At 42.1% G+C, this 15,984-nt stretch overlaps 1 protein-coding gene across 33 annotated transcripts in view; it reads right to left on the minus strand.

Annotated features, from left to right (window-relative positions):
- The window catches only part of FRYL (FRY like transcription coactivator), a 299,529-nt gene that overhangs the window by 53,328 nt on the left and 230,217 nt on the right, over window positions 1-15,984 (minus strand). For 25 of the 33 annotated variants that reach the window (XM_070068188.2, XM_089325409.1, XM_089325401.1 and 22 more), the window contains 9 exons: window positions 13,002-13,261; window positions 12,518-12,658; window positions 8,421-8,589; window positions 6,506-6,590; window positions 5,883-5,995; window positions 4,389-4,539; window positions 3,621-3,724; window positions 1,900-2,085; window positions 410-614 (listed from right to left, as the gene is read on the minus strand). In XM_070068188.2, the coding sequence (XP_069924289.1) occupies window positions 410-614; window positions 1,900-2,085; window positions 3,621-3,724; window positions 4,389-4,539; window positions 5,883-5,995; window positions 6,506-6,590; window positions 8,421-8,589; window positions 12,518-12,658; window positions 13,002-13,261 (1,414 nt within the window). The remainder of the gene's footprint in view (window positions 1-409; window positions 615-1,899; window positions 2,086-3,620; window positions 3,725-4,388; window positions 4,540-5,882; window positions 5,996-6,505; window positions 6,591-8,420; window positions 8,590-12,517; window positions 12,659-13,001; window positions 13,262-15,984) is intronic. The other 8 variants (XM_089325408.1, XM_089325410.1, XM_089325404.1 and 5 more) reach the window with 1 other exon arrangement.

Below are 15,984 nucleotides of genomic sequence, written 5' to 3' on the forward strand. Positions count from 1 at the left end.
GGGGCTGGCATTGTGGCATAGCAGTTAAAGCTGCCGCCTATAGTGCTGGCATGCTATATGGGCACCAGTTCGAGTCCTGGCTGCTCCACTTCTGATTCAGCTCTCTGCCATGGCCTGGGATAGCAGTAGAAGATGGCCCAAGTCCTTGGGCCCCTCCACCTGCATGGGAGACCCAGAAGAAGCTCCTGGCTCCTGGCTTCAGATCGGCCCAGCTCAGGCCGTTACAGCCAATTGAGGAGTGAATCAGCAGATGGAAGACCTCTCTCTTTTTCTCTCTCTGCCTCTCCTTCCCACTCTGTGTAACTCTTTCAAATAAATAAATCAATCTTAAAAAAAAAAAACAAAACTGAACAATGAAAGAATGCCATGACCTAAATATTGCTGGAATGCTAAGAGCTGCAAATGTTACCTTGAGGTAATGAATTCCATGAGGGTTTTGACTTTTCCATCCTGCTCTCCTGAGATGTCAACCTCATTGAGGATGGTGGTGTGCAGATGTGAAATGGCAGCACTGTTATTTCCTAAGCTGATGCTAGAAGAGGTAGAACTTGAGCTAAGCCCTGAGTCGGTCATAGGGGAGGGCTGGTAATCAGGTATAAAATCATTAATGCCTGCTGAAAGAGAAAGCTTGTCGTGAATATTGACTTATACAAGAATGTCACACACTACATAAAGAATTCAATTATACGTTGATGTTGATCCTTACAGACTAGGTAGGAAACAGGAGAAAATCTGTCAGTGCTAGCTGCCATGAGCACGCTCCTGCTGATACTCACAACACCAGAATTACAGGAAGTGAGTTTTGGGCACACATGTTTTCACCCTTATGGTGCAGTACCCTGCTGCCATCTGCTGAAGAGAGCTGCAAGTGGCAGCTTCCTAGTATTCTGCCGTATTTTCTCCGCACTGATTAATGCAGTCATATTTCTATAATGCAAACTGATTTTTCATTTCTTACAGAAAAGATTTTTTCATTTCTTCATTTTACTTAATGAAAGATCATCTTAAAGTCAATTTGTAATATTTCTCAGTCAGTTCTTAAACAAATAGGTTATTACTAATGCCCATATTTACAAAAATGGCAAAAGGAGCCTTAAAGATGAACAACAAACCATGGGATTTTGAATGAAGGTGCTTTAACATAAAAGCGTGGTAAACTTTACTCCATTTTTCTTTAAATTATAATATTTAAAGGCCAGGAAGTTTCTTGATAATTTTTTCTTGCTAACTACAGGGTTTTAAGTAAATGACAGGGTTTTAAATAAGTAACTTTAAAATCCATTAACCTTGCATGCCTAACAAAATATGATCAGAAATAGACATAATTCTAATGTCTAAAAGTATTTTCTATATCATCTGTTAGCAGCCTGCTTATACTAATATAATAAAAAATGTCAAGGCTGATAGGAAAGAAGAAAATATAACTTACAAAGTAAGAAAAAAATTAACATTGAGAGTGAAATAAATTTTACATTAAATCCCATTAATTTGGTCTCACTACTTCAAAATATATAACATTTTAAATGCAGCAAATATAGTGAAGAGAATTAAAATTTTTTCAATGTCTTCACTTGCTAATTTTCAGATCTTTGGAGGAGAAATATATGTTCAACATCTTTTTCATAACTAGCATTCAATAAATTAAGTACTCTTCCATTGAACTTTCTACTTACATATTCAGAACTTAAAATCTGACAGATACTTGAAGGCAATAAAGACTCAAATATTATAAGCTTAATTCATTCTGTTCCTGATTTATAAATAATATAAATGGTACTTAAAATGATAAAAGCCCACTAAAATATATATTTACACTCTAGTATTTCAACTTTTATTTAGTTGACTTCCTCTTGTCCAAAATTGCACAGGGATTCCAAATTGTACATTTAAAGGAAATACCTGTGAAAGTATAATCTAAGTGTGCAACTTGTTTGACGGTAAGCACCCTGGGCTCATTAAACTCCTTGTTCCTGAGAAGAACAGAGGCAACAGTTCGGATGTTACTGTTGGGTCCCATTACTATTAATAAGTGCAGAAGCAAGCGTTTACAATGTTCATAAACCTCAGGGTGGCAGTGGTCAAACCCTAGAAAGGAGAGCAGAAAGTCATAGTCAGGAAAGAGAAACAGTGAATATTCTTGCAACAGACATTACACAAAAGACTTCATGGAACATGATATATTACATAGGTTTTTAAAATTGGTCTAGGGTTCTTATAAACTTTTATAATAGCTCATTGTCCAATAGTATCAGAGAATCAAGTTTTCTTTTGTTTTGCTTTGACAGAGAAAGACACACACACACACAGAGAACTTCTATCCACCAGGTCATTCCCTAGAAGCCTGCAATGGCCAGTGCTTCACCAGGCCAAAGCCAGGAGCCAGGAACTCAATCCAGGTCTTCCATAAGGGTGGTAAAAACCTTACTACTTGACCCATCACTGATGCCTTCCAAGGAGTGCATTAGCAGGAAGGTAGAATGGGGAAGAGAGCCAGGACTCTAACTCAGGTACTCTGATATGGGGTGTGGGTATCTTAATCACTAGGTTAAATACCCAGCCCCCAAGACTGTAAATGTGGTCCATGTTTAAACTTTTGTGGCCCCTTAGACATTATTACACTGCTATATAACACTATACCTATATGAACTTTTTAAAAAGGCAGGCATTTTTGTGTTTGTGTGCCTAGTCCAAAATAGTAATTATCTGGCTACCAAAGAAATGTATACACGTGGGGCCAGCACTGTGACTCAGCGGGTTAACACCCTGGCCGGAAGCACCGGCATCCCATATGGGCGCTGGTTCTAGTCCTGGCTGCTCCTCTTCCAATCCAGCTCTCTGCTGTGGCCTGGGATAGCAGAAGATGGCCCAAGTCCTTGGGCCCCTGCACCCACGTGGGAGACCTGGAAGAAGCTCCTGGCTCCTGGCTTCGGATCAGTGCAGCTCCGGCCGTTGCAGCCATCTGGGGAGTGAACCAGTGGATGGAAGACCTCTCTCTCTCTCTCTCTCTCTGCCTCTCCACTCTCTTATAACTCTGACTTTCGATTAAATAAGTAAATCTTTAAAAAAAAGAAAGAGAGAAATGTATACATGCATAATAAGCATGCATTTCAAGACAACTTCTAAAAAGATGGTTGTTGTAACTTGCTTCAGGAAGCCATGCCTGTAACCATCAAAGGTATTGTAGACCAGACAGCAGGATGGAATTTCAGATGTACCATTCCAACTCTCCAACAACCCAATTCTTCAGGGAAACACTTGGAACTCTAACTGCCATTCACTCTGAAAATTCCCAATCCCAGAGGCAAAAGAATTTTACTCTTGGTACAACTACAGAACTTTTCCAGGCAGAGTACATGTGCGTTTGTGTATGTATCTGTGTTGGAGGGTGAGTGGTCACAGGACTGGAACAGGAATAGGGATGACAAACATATTTGTGAGTAAAAGAGAGACAGAATAACTCCTCATTGGACCAGGAGTGCAAAGTGTCACTGTCACAAAAATAACACACAAAATCCAGGATACTGAAACATGTAAAAATGTTCTTATATCACTTATGTCATACTGACTTCACATGGTCATCAAAATATAAAATGAAGGAATTAGGATCAAATATTGTTTACCTATAAAAATTGCATGAAGAAGAAGATGGAGGTAGCTTCCCCATTCCACCTTCACACTATGATCGATGATCAGATCAGTCAATAGGATCACCGCTATGTTACACCTATGACAAGCAAGAGGACTATTAGTGTGTTGCTATAACTAAAGAAACCTAGAGCAAATTCTGTACAAATCACTTGAGTATTTTATTATTACATTTCAAGGAAAATACAATTTATCAAAGAAAACAAAACAAAACAAAACAAAAAAAAAAACAAAGACAACTGAAAAACTGTTGAGTGACAGCTCTAGAACAAAACAAGGGCTGAGGACTAAGAGTTCCTTGAGGTCAAGGTCATATTTTCTTCATTTTTCAACCTTAAGACCTAGCACGCTGCTTGCCACGTAAGTGTTCAATATGTATGTGGGCATGCACAAGTCTTGAAAGAATGCAGTCATTGTTCTATTGTGATTTTGCTAAACAGAATTCAGCTGAACTCAATTCAAAATAAGAGTGCTGAGGACAAGAAATTCACATCTTCCCGATGTGGTAACTGGGTCCCAGGAAGGTCAAGTCCCTATGCCAGACACCCAGAAATGCAGCAGCAGAATTAGAATCACTAATATTAATTTAATATGGTTAAAGTCTAAACACATCATCAATCTAATTTGTTGCAGCGTCACAATATGGAAGCTGGCTTTTAATCGGTGTTTTCAGACAGCATAAAGACAGCTGAGTGTTCAGCAGCAACTGGCTCAAATGAAACAGGAATGACGCTGCAGTCCACCTGTGCAGAGGTAATCCAGGTGACGACGTTTCAGGCACGTAATCCACCAGCGGCGACCAGCAGCCTCCAGCTGGTGGGAAGGGCAGTGGCTCTCCTTGGTTATGCTCCATCACTTTCAGCCGCCAATTAGAATAAAGTGGCATTGAATCACCTATCAAGATAAAATGAGCTCATTTTCTATGCCATCTAATTTCTGCCAATAGATGCAATCTCTAGTAAGACATCAACTATTTATAGCACTGGAAAGTGACAAAAAATAATTTCTCACTACTTTAACATATGTTTGCTAGTAAGACCTGGATATAATTATCAGTAATTAGGCAAAGGGAGAGAAAGGGAGGGAGAGGGATGAAGAGAAAAGAGGAGACAGAAATCAATTTAGGTTTCAACCTTCATATCAAAACAAAACTCTATTAGCATTTTATTATGACTCCATAATTGGTGTTCAAGCCAGGGGACCACATTATGGGTGAAGATGCCTGATAACAGGGGTTGCTGGTAAGTTCTAAATTTCCTGAGACAGGGCTGACACAACCCCACGTTTAAAGGACACATCTGCTCTACCACAGTGGGGCTACAGGGTGCAGTAAAAAATGACGTCAGGAAATGTGAGTTCTGTGTGACGTGGGTAAGTCACTTAACCTCTCTGGACCGCAGTTCCAACATGAGCAACATGAGAAGAGACTGGACCAGATTACCTTTAGGGTCCCTTCTCAGGCTAAAAGCCTTTATTTTCTAGTATCCCCTTACCTTAATGTGCCAGTGAGAATCAGGGGGTTACTCACTTTACAATTTTTTTTTTGACAGGCAAAGTTAGACAGTGAAAGACAGAGAGACAAAGAGAAAGGTCTTCCTTTTCCGTTGGTTCACCCCCCATATGGCTGCTCCGGCTGGTGCGCTGTGCCGATCCGAAGCCAGGAGCCAGGTGCTTCCTCCTGGTCTCCCGTGAGGGTGCAGGGCCCAAGCCCTTGGGCCATCCTCCACTGCCTTCCAGGGCCACAGCAGAGAGCTGGACTGGAAGAGAAGCAACCGGGACAGAGTCCGGTGCCCCAACGGGGACTAGAAACCTGGGGTGCCAGTGCCGCAGGCGGAGGATTAGCCAAGTGAGCCGCGGTGCCAGCCTTCACTTTACAATTAATTACAAGGGAGAACCATTTTTAGTAAAACATGAATGGGTGCAGAAAGAGCAAACCTCATCAAAAACACTAATCTGTTTCCAGCATTTGTCTATGATGCTCTCTGGGCACCAATTCTGCCGTCTCCTTTGATTTGTCTATAGGGAACCTGAGCTCTCAAAAGCAAATTTTTCCACTTCTGTTGCTTCTTAAAATCAGTTTCTTAAATCAAGACAGTTCAGATGATGTTGGAGCACCACCAGTGAAACACTCTCTTATAAAACCATTTGTTGGACAAAATATATTTAATAACATATATAAATTAACAAGATACCTCACCATGATACTAATATTAAAAAAAATACTTGGGCTTCATTACTTTTTTCTTCTTCATAAGATCCCCCAGAGCTGCTGCTGTATCGTGATTCCAGTCTGTGATGCTGCCGATTCAAGTGGCTGTTGAGGCCGCTGCAGATGTCCAGGTGCACGTAGCTAGGGGAGGGATCACTGCCATTAGTCTCAGCTCGCCGTGAAATGGCATTTGTACTTTACAGTTTACACTCTAGGTTGAAAAAAAGAACTCGGCATGCCAATTATTGACAAAGGTTTATTAAGACACATAGCAATTTCGATCTCAGAGTCCAAAAGCTTCACCTTTTGGGCCAATTATTTCTACATAAAGATTTTCTGAAATATGTGTTCTGGTAAAACCTATTTTATATAAAATAGGGAAAGTAAACACCCACTTAGAAAAATGAAAAAATATGCAACACAAAAAGTGACTCATCATACTCCACCTATTCATTCAATACAAAATATAAAAAAATCTACCAATCAACATCTTGAATGTAAAAAGTCCATGCAGAAAATGTTCAATATAGAAATACATTTCTATGCTAGAATTTTAATACAACAAAATGCACATGCCAGTGCAGAAACGGGTTTATTCAGAAGACAGTCTCATCATAGTGGAAGGCTAACGACCAAGTGGGAAGCACTCACCTCTCCTCAAGGTTCTCCTTTATGGGCTTATTATCAGGATTGCCATCTGTGGGGGCTACCATTGTATTGCTACTGGAAGTAGTTCCTGGAACAGAACAAACTGCCGGTGAATTTTAAAAGACCTGGGTAATTAAAAGAACAAAGATTTCAGTCCAAGTGCCACTGAAAAGAGAGGAAAGTGACTTTTTGAAAGACATGTATTCATAGTAAACAAGAGGGCAAGGCGATAGTAGCAACACATTTTTGAATGCCAGAAAATAAATGGGCTAGAAATCATTGTTAAGGAGGTTGAATCCTCAGCAGGTAGTTGGAACAAGTAGGAAGCTTCCAGATCTATACTGTTGAGCACAGAAGGTTCAGCAATGGGTAGCACTGAGTACTTGTAAAAGAAGTGAGAATTGGTTAAAAAACCTATTTTAGAAGTAGGTGGTTCCCAAAATCTATCTCCCTGTCTCTGATGGGTAGGTGCCTATAATACACAGACTGTCAGGAATCTTTTCTAATGAAAGGAAATCAGATTTCTGGACGAGGGCATGCTACTTGGGGTTGAGGGAGGAAGCATCTTATTGAGAAAAGGGAGATTAGGTAAAAATATGCACGCTAGTTTGAGGCTGCAGCTCTCCTTCCATCCCCACAAACATTTTATCCCACTGGGCTTCCAAAAGACATGAAGGCTTTGGTGTTTAAATAAGTCTCATCCACAGATGAACACACCCCTTCTACTGCAGACAGGTGAGAGGAAGAGTTGTCTCTGGGAAATCTAATTGATCCAAGAGAAGAGACCTATAGACACTGACACCATTGAAATCATCACACAACAAAAGACTTAGCTATTTTTAATACTCCACTCTTTCTGTAAAGAGATCTAGAATTGGTAGGCTTTCAAGGAAAACTTTTACTAAGACAAATCAAAACAAACAGCAATACAGAGAATGTTGAGATTTCTGCTGGGAGAAAAAAAATTTATAACTTTGTCAGATATAGAAAAAGTCCAGCCAGGAACCATGAATGAGATGCCACTAAAAAATTCTAATTAAAAAGAAAAATCTTTGGAAAAGAAAAACCTTCAAAACATTCTAGTAGATTGGGTAATTCAATAAAAGTATTATTAGAAATCCCCCAGAAAATAGAAAAAACTGAAATGGAAACAATACAAAAGTTATAAAGATATAACTTAAAATATTTCTAATTATACAGACATTCTTAACATGCTGAAATATTAATAAATACTGAGTCACAAAGAATTTCATAGAAATATCATCTCCAATTATCTGGTTATTATATTGACTTTCAACGGAATTACTCTTTCAAGAACAGTTCTGCAACTTAAAATATTACATTTGAAAAATATTGAAGGTAATGGATATATTAATTCACTGGATTTAATTATTCCACCTTATATAAAGAAACCATAATATTATATTGTGTTCCATAAATATACACAATTATGTGTTAATTTACAACAAAAATAAAGTTAAAAGATTATAATAATTATTATAACTGTATGTATTACATATAAATACAGATACTTGATTGGAAACAATGTATAATATATATTCAAATAATTATAAAGAGAAGTTACACAAATAATTTTAGCAAGTAAGCATTTTCTAAGTTTAACATGACAATTATATTCACTAAAAATACAACTGTTATATAGGGATATATAAATTTATATTCCAGTTCTGGATAGTATGTAAATATCATTTCCCTCTATACTATAAACATCTTCCACTGTCAAATCCTTTACTTATTGGAAGATTTACAAAGTCTCATAAAATTAATTTCCAAACATGACTCGTATTTGCTTTTGTTTCCTCAGTAATATTGGAAGACTCAAACACTTGCTAAAATGAGCAGTTATGTAAAGCTTCTCTTCTGATAGAAAAGTCATCAGTTTCAAGTAACGTCTCACCTGAGGTGACGGAAGGGATTTTACAGCTGGAAGTGATTCGGTAATACGGGGGGTTATCCATGTGAGTGACCCCGGAACTGACGGCGTCGGTCAGCTGAAGCTCACTCACCAGCTCCTCCAGCAACTGCATTGTTTTGTCTCTACCTAAATACACAATAACTTTCTTCACCTGTCACAAAAGAAATCATCCAGAAAAGAAAAAGCAAAAGTCTTATCTTATAAATGTCTTCAATTTTAGCAGAGTAATTGCAAGTGTTAGCTGAATAAGTACAATCTAAATGTGAGCAGGTATTGACCAGCAATAAGACATTAATCAGCGTCATCACCAGTGTCCTCCTCGAGCCCCACATTAGATCTGGTGGGAACTGAACATATTGTTTAGTGGTTCCCACAACTTTAGACACTTCCTTTACTTTGCTTTTTTCTTTTGTAAGCAATAAAATTTGCTTTTCCATAAAGGTTTTTTTTTTTTACTATACATTATTTATTTGTTAATTTTATTTGAAGATAGAGAGGGAGAGAGAGATCTCCCAGCTACTGGTTCACTCCAAATGCCCACCCACAGAAGCTGGAGCAGAGCCAGTGAAGCCAGAACCAGGAAGTCAATCAGCATGTCTCCCATAGGGTGGCAGGAACCCAAGTACTGAAGCCAGTACCTGATGCCCCCCAGGGTACACATTACAAAGAAGCTGGAATCAGGAGCAGAGAGGGGACTCCAACCAGGCACTGATATGGGATGTGGGCATCTTAACTGCTATACCAAATGGCTATCCCTAAAGTTTTCTTTTTTTTAATGGAGAAGTTTTGGTTAACATCATCCTAAGATTTTCCTCTGATTTTTAGTCAGCCAACCTCCAAATTCAGGATTCATCTTTTATTCTGCCTTCCCCATTCTGAGTACAGAGTCGGGGCTGGAGCTGTGGCATAGTGGGCTAAAGCCTCTACATGTGGTGCCAGCATCCCATATGGGTGCCAGTTTGAGTCCTGTCTGCTTCTCTTCCGATGCAGCTCTCTGCTGTGGCCTGGGAGAGCAGTAGAGGATGACCCAAGTGCTTGGGCGCCTGCACCCAGGTGGGAGACCCAGAAGCTCCAGGCTCCTGGCTTCAGATCGGCCCAGCTCCGGCCACTGCAGCCATTTGGGGAGTAAACTGGCAGAAGGAAGACCTCTTTCTCTGTCTCCCTCTCTCTCTGTAACTCTATCTCTAAAAATAAACAAATAAAATATTTTTAAAAAAGAAGAAATAGTCATAATTAGAAGCAAGGAATTAGCACTGATCTAGACCTCAAACTACACTGCCTGCATTGAAATGCGGACCTAACACTCACTAGTTGCACCACTTGGAAAGTTACTTTCAGTTTTCTCTTCTGCAGAATGGAGACAGTAATAGTACCTACTTTAAATGAATGAAATTCGTAAAGCAGGGCCAGAACTATGGCGTAGCGGGTTAAGCTAAGCTAGCCCCTGCGATGCCAGCATCCAATACTGGTGTGTGTTCAAGTCCTGGCTACTCTACTTCTAACCCAGCTTCCTGCTAATGTGCCTGGGAAAGCAGCGGAAGATGGCCCAAGTCCTTGGGCCCCTGCACCTGGCTCCTGGCCTCGGTTTGGCCCAGATCTGGCCCTGATCTGGCAACAAAAGCATCATCATCTATAACTTGCTAGAAATACATACCCTCACACCCCACCCCCACCCTCAGAATCAGAATCAGATCTGCAAGAGTCTCTCTCTCTCTCTCTCTCTCTCTCTCTCTCTCTCTCACACACACACACACACACACACATGAGAAGCCATGCTGCAGATGACCCCTGCACAAATCTGAAAACATGCTTGATGGTGTCTACTGGGTACCCAGTGATACCCGGCCTTCTGCGCCCAGCCCTCTGCTTTCTTCATTCCTGCTCTGCACTCCGCGTGTCTGCTGATTCTCCCCCTTCTCTGGTTCAGTCTCCTCTGAACGAGCTTTATGCACTGCTCCTGTGCTTTGCCCCGCTGGACAGAGAACCCTGGGTCTGCACTCCCAGCCCTAATCCTGTCGAGTGCTCCAGCTCCACTCGTGCCCCAGCACCTCCCACTCACAGGCAGGCTTGAGTTCCAGCCCCATTCAGGGCAAAGCTAGGTGGCTGTGTGACCCTGAGGCACTGACTTCTCTCTGTCTTCTTTCATTCATTTCTGAAACTGCAGCAGTCTTACCAAACATTAATTCCGAGAATTAGATGGAATAATGCAGATGAAGGGTTTTACCAAGTGTGGCCTATAGTAAGTGCCTGAGAAATGGCAATTAAGAAATGATTACTGACATAAAAAAGGACTCCGTTTAAATTCCTGGCAATGGCTACTCCCCATTTCTAAATCTGAAAATTATAACCTTGTGCTTTTTCTAGTTCCAATTCCAAGTCACTCATTCATACATTTAAATGGGTTTGATGGGCATTAAGCACTTATTCTAGGTGCCAGGAATACAGGAATGATCCAAACAGAACTGCCAGTAAGGAGTTTACCATCTACTAGATTGAGGAAAAACTACATAAACCATGTGTGGTGAGGATACAGTGCCAGGAAGACCTATGAGGCTGGCAAAGGGAAAAGAGTATGGGGGTAGGGAGGACACTGGCAGTTGTAGACCCATGGGCAGCAAAGCTCTCTGTGAGATCTGACAGCTGAGGAGAGGGCTGAAGGAGGTGAGGGACACAGTAGTATCCTGTCTGGGGTAAGAGGAGTGCAGGAGCAAAGGCCCTGAGGTGAACATGCTGAAGGGCAGAGGGACCCGGTGGGGTCAGCTGTCTGGGATCAGACCCCTAACTTCCTAAGGGCTTCTCAATGACACTTTTCCTGTGGCGTGCCTTCAAAACGATGTTCACAGTGACACTGGGAACTCAGAAAATGCTGGCTCAGAAAGCTGTCAGATGGCTTGCTAAAGGAGCACCCGTCGGCACTTTCTGGGAAGCACTCATAGAATGAGTTTTCTGTGGAAGGCACTACTGGGAGATGCTGCCCTGTGACTGCGACCTACATTTATACATAGAGGGAGCCTTGGAAAGTTCACGGAAAAAGGACGTTATCCTTCTCTTCCATGTTCACGAATGTTCTCAAGCCCACAGAATATACACAAACATGCGTGCCTGTGTGTAGAGTCCACATAACTCTCATGTTTGATGGTTTCCCATGGTCCTCTTACTCTGGACAAATTTAAGTGCTGCTTTTCCCTCCGGAAGACAAAGATGTTGCGTCCTCCATTTTATCTATTCTTCATTTTCTACTTTTTTAAAAAAAGTATATTTATTTATTTGAGAAACAAGGAGATAAAGACATAGAGGGAGCTCCCATCTACTGGTTAAATCCCCAAATGACCTTAACAGTTGGGAGTGAATTGGGCTAAAACTGGTAGCCAGGAACTTGATCCAGGATTCACATATGTGTGGCAGGAACCAAGTTACTTCAACTATTACCACTGCCTCGCAGGGTCTACATTAGCAGGAAGCTAGAATTGAGAGCAGAGCTGGGACTGAAATCCGGGGCTCCAGTGTGGGATGGAGGCTTCCCAACTGCAAGTTCAACTGCCAGGCCAAATGCTCCCCTTTGTCTTCTGTCTCTTCCCATGCTTTCCTTAGCTTCCTTAGGTACAACCCATTAGGCACTGGCCTCCTGTTTGCATCCTGCTCTAACACCCAAGTGCCAGCTCCTGCCTTGCAGAAACTATAAACATCCCGATCCTGTGGTCTCGGCTTCAGAATCACTTCCCCTCGAGTGTTCTCTTTACTCCTTTCAGGCAGCTGTGGTCCCCATGTTACTTCCCACTACACTGTACAGTTTCCCTTTGCAGCTCTTATCACAACTGTACTATACTAACTTGCTGATTTATTCATGAAATCAAGTAGGCATAAGTTTGCAGAATATAATCTGTATCACCCATCAGTTTGGAATGCCCAGCGCCTAGCATAGTACCTGGCCTGTAACAATGCCTGATCATCATTGTTGAACGATCAGTACTAACACCACATACTATTTCCCAACTCCCATCATCTCAGCCCTTGCCTTGCCTCTAGGAAGACATGTGAATATATTTGTAAAATACTATTAAATGAACATGAATACATACGTAAGGCAAGAGGCTTGGTTCGCTGTTCACTCCACAGATGCTGATCAAAAAGTGCAAAATTATTTTCAAGTTCTTTGGCCAGCCGTCTGCAAGTGTGGTCCACACGTTTTCCACCTCTGACCAGGCCAGCTCATCACCATACTAAATGCAGCACACACAACATGCATGTTAGTACTGCCTGTCTATTTAAAACCAAAGCTGCTACCATGAAATATCAAAAATATTATTTTTATAGACTGCTTTAATCTTTTCCACACTTTAGAGGATCGATCATTTCTTTCAACAAATCCAAAAATCAATATGATTAACCACCTATGGTTTCAGTTAAATAATTTTTTATATCTAATGTAATTTTAAAAAGGAATTTACAATGCATCCTTGGTTATCACAGGACTATTAAATTTCTTCATCTGTTCATAACCATTTTTACTCCTCTTGACTCAATAATTCTGTGTAGCAAATACAAATACAAAACTCATTTTACCTTTGCTGTCATGTACATCAGATTGTTCAAAACCATTGCAGTGGCTTGTGGGGATCCCCAGCCTTCTCCTCGTAACCAGCGCCTGCTGGTCACCATTAGTTCTCGGTCTTTTAACGAATCCTCTTCATCTTCATCATGTCTCCTAGCTGTGGGCAAAGGTTTTAAATCCACCAACTCGATGTTGTTCATCCAAGGTAACAGATAGTGCAGCATTACTTGTCGTCCAGCAGGGTGCGCTGTCTGAATTCTCTGGCTTATCTCTGTAATTAAAAACAAGCCAAGAATTGTTCCTAATTTCAGTTTGCTTTCATCTGTAATTAATTTCAACATCTCCTTCTTAAAGAATAAGAAGCCACATTTTACTCATTACAATTGCCAATTATAAGCACTATTTCTCTATTAAATCGATTTTATCACGATAGATCATAAAGAAAATTAACAGCTAGCATAAATTGTTATAAACATAACATACTTTTCACAGTTAAAATAATTCTGTGCACTGTTGAGGGGACTGTAAAATGGTATATGTTACCTAGAAAGCAATATTGCTGAGGACATGGAAATAGCAAAGACATTCAAGGCCATGCAAAGTATGGGGAAGGGGACAGCAGTGGGTGGGGAGGAGCCAGGCTGCAGACATCATGTAAAGAACCCTGCACTGGACCAGCAGAAATGATGAAACAAGGACCCTTAAAGATGTAAAGAGAGGGGGCCAGCACTGTGGTATAGCCGAGTAAAGCCACTGCCTGTAGTGCAGGCATCCCATATGGGCACAGCTTTGAGTTCCGGCTCCTCTTCTTCCAATCCAGCTCTGTTATTGCCTGGGAAAGCAGTACAAGATGGCCCTAGTGCTTGGTGTCATGCACCTGCATGGGAGACCCAGAAGAGGCTCTTGGCTGCTGGCTTTGGATCGGCCCAGCTCCAGCCGTTGTGGCCATTTGGGGAGCAAACCAGCGGATGGAAGCCCTCTCTTGCTGCCTCTCTGTAACTCTGCCTTCCAAATAACTAAATAAATAAATAAATCTTTAAAAGAAAAAACTGTAAAGAGGGCAAAGTTTATGGTGCTATCGGTATCTGTACACAGTAAAATGCCCAATGGATACTGTGCTCACCTTGCCATGAGAACAATGAAAGTGAAAATTACAGTGAGTTGGTTGAGGTTCACTTTAGAATGTGTTTAGGTTGAGAGGTTATGTTTTGGTTTAGAATACACTATTTTGAGCAAAAGTGTTAAAATCCTTTTCTTTTCCTTTAGGAGAAAGGACAAGGCGGCTGAGTCATGGACCTGGACACGCTAACCAATGAAAGGGTCTGCGCGCCCAGCAGGGCTCTGCTGTTTGTGCAGCAGCCTCCAGCAGAAGCCCACCTCCAGCAAAAGCAGTGTTCACGGCGGCCACTATCTTGTGTTGATGAACACCAACATCCATCATGGAAGGGCTGTCAAGGATGTGGGAGCTTGAAAAAAGGAAAGGGGCAGGGCCAGCACTGTGGCTCAATGGCACAGTGGGTTAATGCCCTGGCCTGATGCGCCGGCATCCCATATGGGCACTGGTTCGAGACCTGGCTGCTTCTCCCCGATCCAGCTCTCTGCTATGGCCTAAGAAAGCAGTAGAAGATGGCCCAAGTGCTTGGGCCCTTGCACCTGCATGGGAGACCCGGAAGAAGCTCCTGGCTTCAGATCAGCTCAGCTCTGGCCGTTGTGGACAACTGGGGGGTGAACTAGTGGATGGAAGACCTCTCTCTCTCTCTCTCTCTCTCTCTCTCTCTCTCTCCTCTGTGTAGCTCTGAGTTTCAAAAAAATAAATAAATCTTAAAAAAAAAAAAAAAAGGAAAGAGGCATGATTGCTGCCACCTACCATGGCAAACCAAACAGGTTTTCAGAACTGAATGTCAGCAGTTTCCGCTGCTTTTTTCTCCCACTCAGGTCAGTTAGGAATGGGAAACAATGAACTGCTGAAACAGGTCCTGTGAAAGATGTCCCAAGCAAGCTAAGACCATGTGCCTTGAGCCCAGATGAAGGAAAGGACCACGGCAGCACGCTGTGATTGCCTGGGTGCCACCTTTGGTGTGCATCCAGTACTTGGATTGGAGTGGGATCTTGTTGCAGCTGACAAGCAGGAAATGATTCAGCAAAAGCCTAAGGCACGCTGGGGGCATTTACCATAGAGTTTGCATCAGAAAGTAGACTGAGTCTGGAGAGAGGAATTCTTACTCCACACATGGCCCGGAGGTGCTAAAAACCCCTGGCAGGAGTAGTTGTCTGCCCCAAGGAAAGGAAGCTAGACCAGAAAGCTTTGTGGGACTAGCAGCAGTTCTGCTCAAGGCTCTGCACGACCTGCCCCTCTGCACAGAGGTTTCATTTACAGAAAGAGATCTTTATCTTTGTCCCTGACCACATTTGTTATTACAAGCAGGACAACACACAAATTATACTCAGGAAATTCTATAGCTACTAAAGAAATATTTTAAAACACACATGAAGCCCCTCTTTTTTTTTTAAGATTTATTTATTTATTTGAAAGTCAGATTTACACACACACACACAGAGAGAGAGAGAGAGAGAGAGAGAGAGAGAGAGAGAGACAGAGTGTCTTCTATCCCTGGTTCACTCCCCAATTGGCTGCATCGGCTGGATCTGTGCCGATCCGAAGCTAGGAGCCAGGAGCCAGGAGCCAGGAGCCAGGAGCCAGGAGATTCTTCTGGGTCTCCCATGCAGGTGCAGGGGCCCAAGGACTTGGGCCATTTTCTTTTGCTTTCCCAGGCCATAGCAGAGAGCTAGATCAGAAGTGGAGCAGCCAGGTCTCGAACCGGCGCCCATATGGGATGTGGGCACTGTAGGCGGCAGCTTTACCCACTGCGCCACAGTGCCGGCCCCAGAAGCCCCCTCTTCTTTCACTTCCTTTTTTTCCTTCCTGCAGTGGGAGTGAGCAGGGAGGCCAGTCATGAAGTACTGTAAGACTCTACAGGGGCTGGCGCTGTGACA

Source organism: Oryctolagus cuniculus, chromosome 2, assembly GCF_051225735.1.
Source record: "Oryctolagus cuniculus isolate XC-2025 breed Fujian yellow rabbit chromosome 2, ASM5122573v1, whole genome shotgun sequence".
In the NCBI taxonomy this organism is placed as follows: domain Eukaryota; kingdom Metazoa; phylum Chordata; class Mammalia; order Lagomorpha; family Leporidae; genus Oryctolagus; species Oryctolagus cuniculus.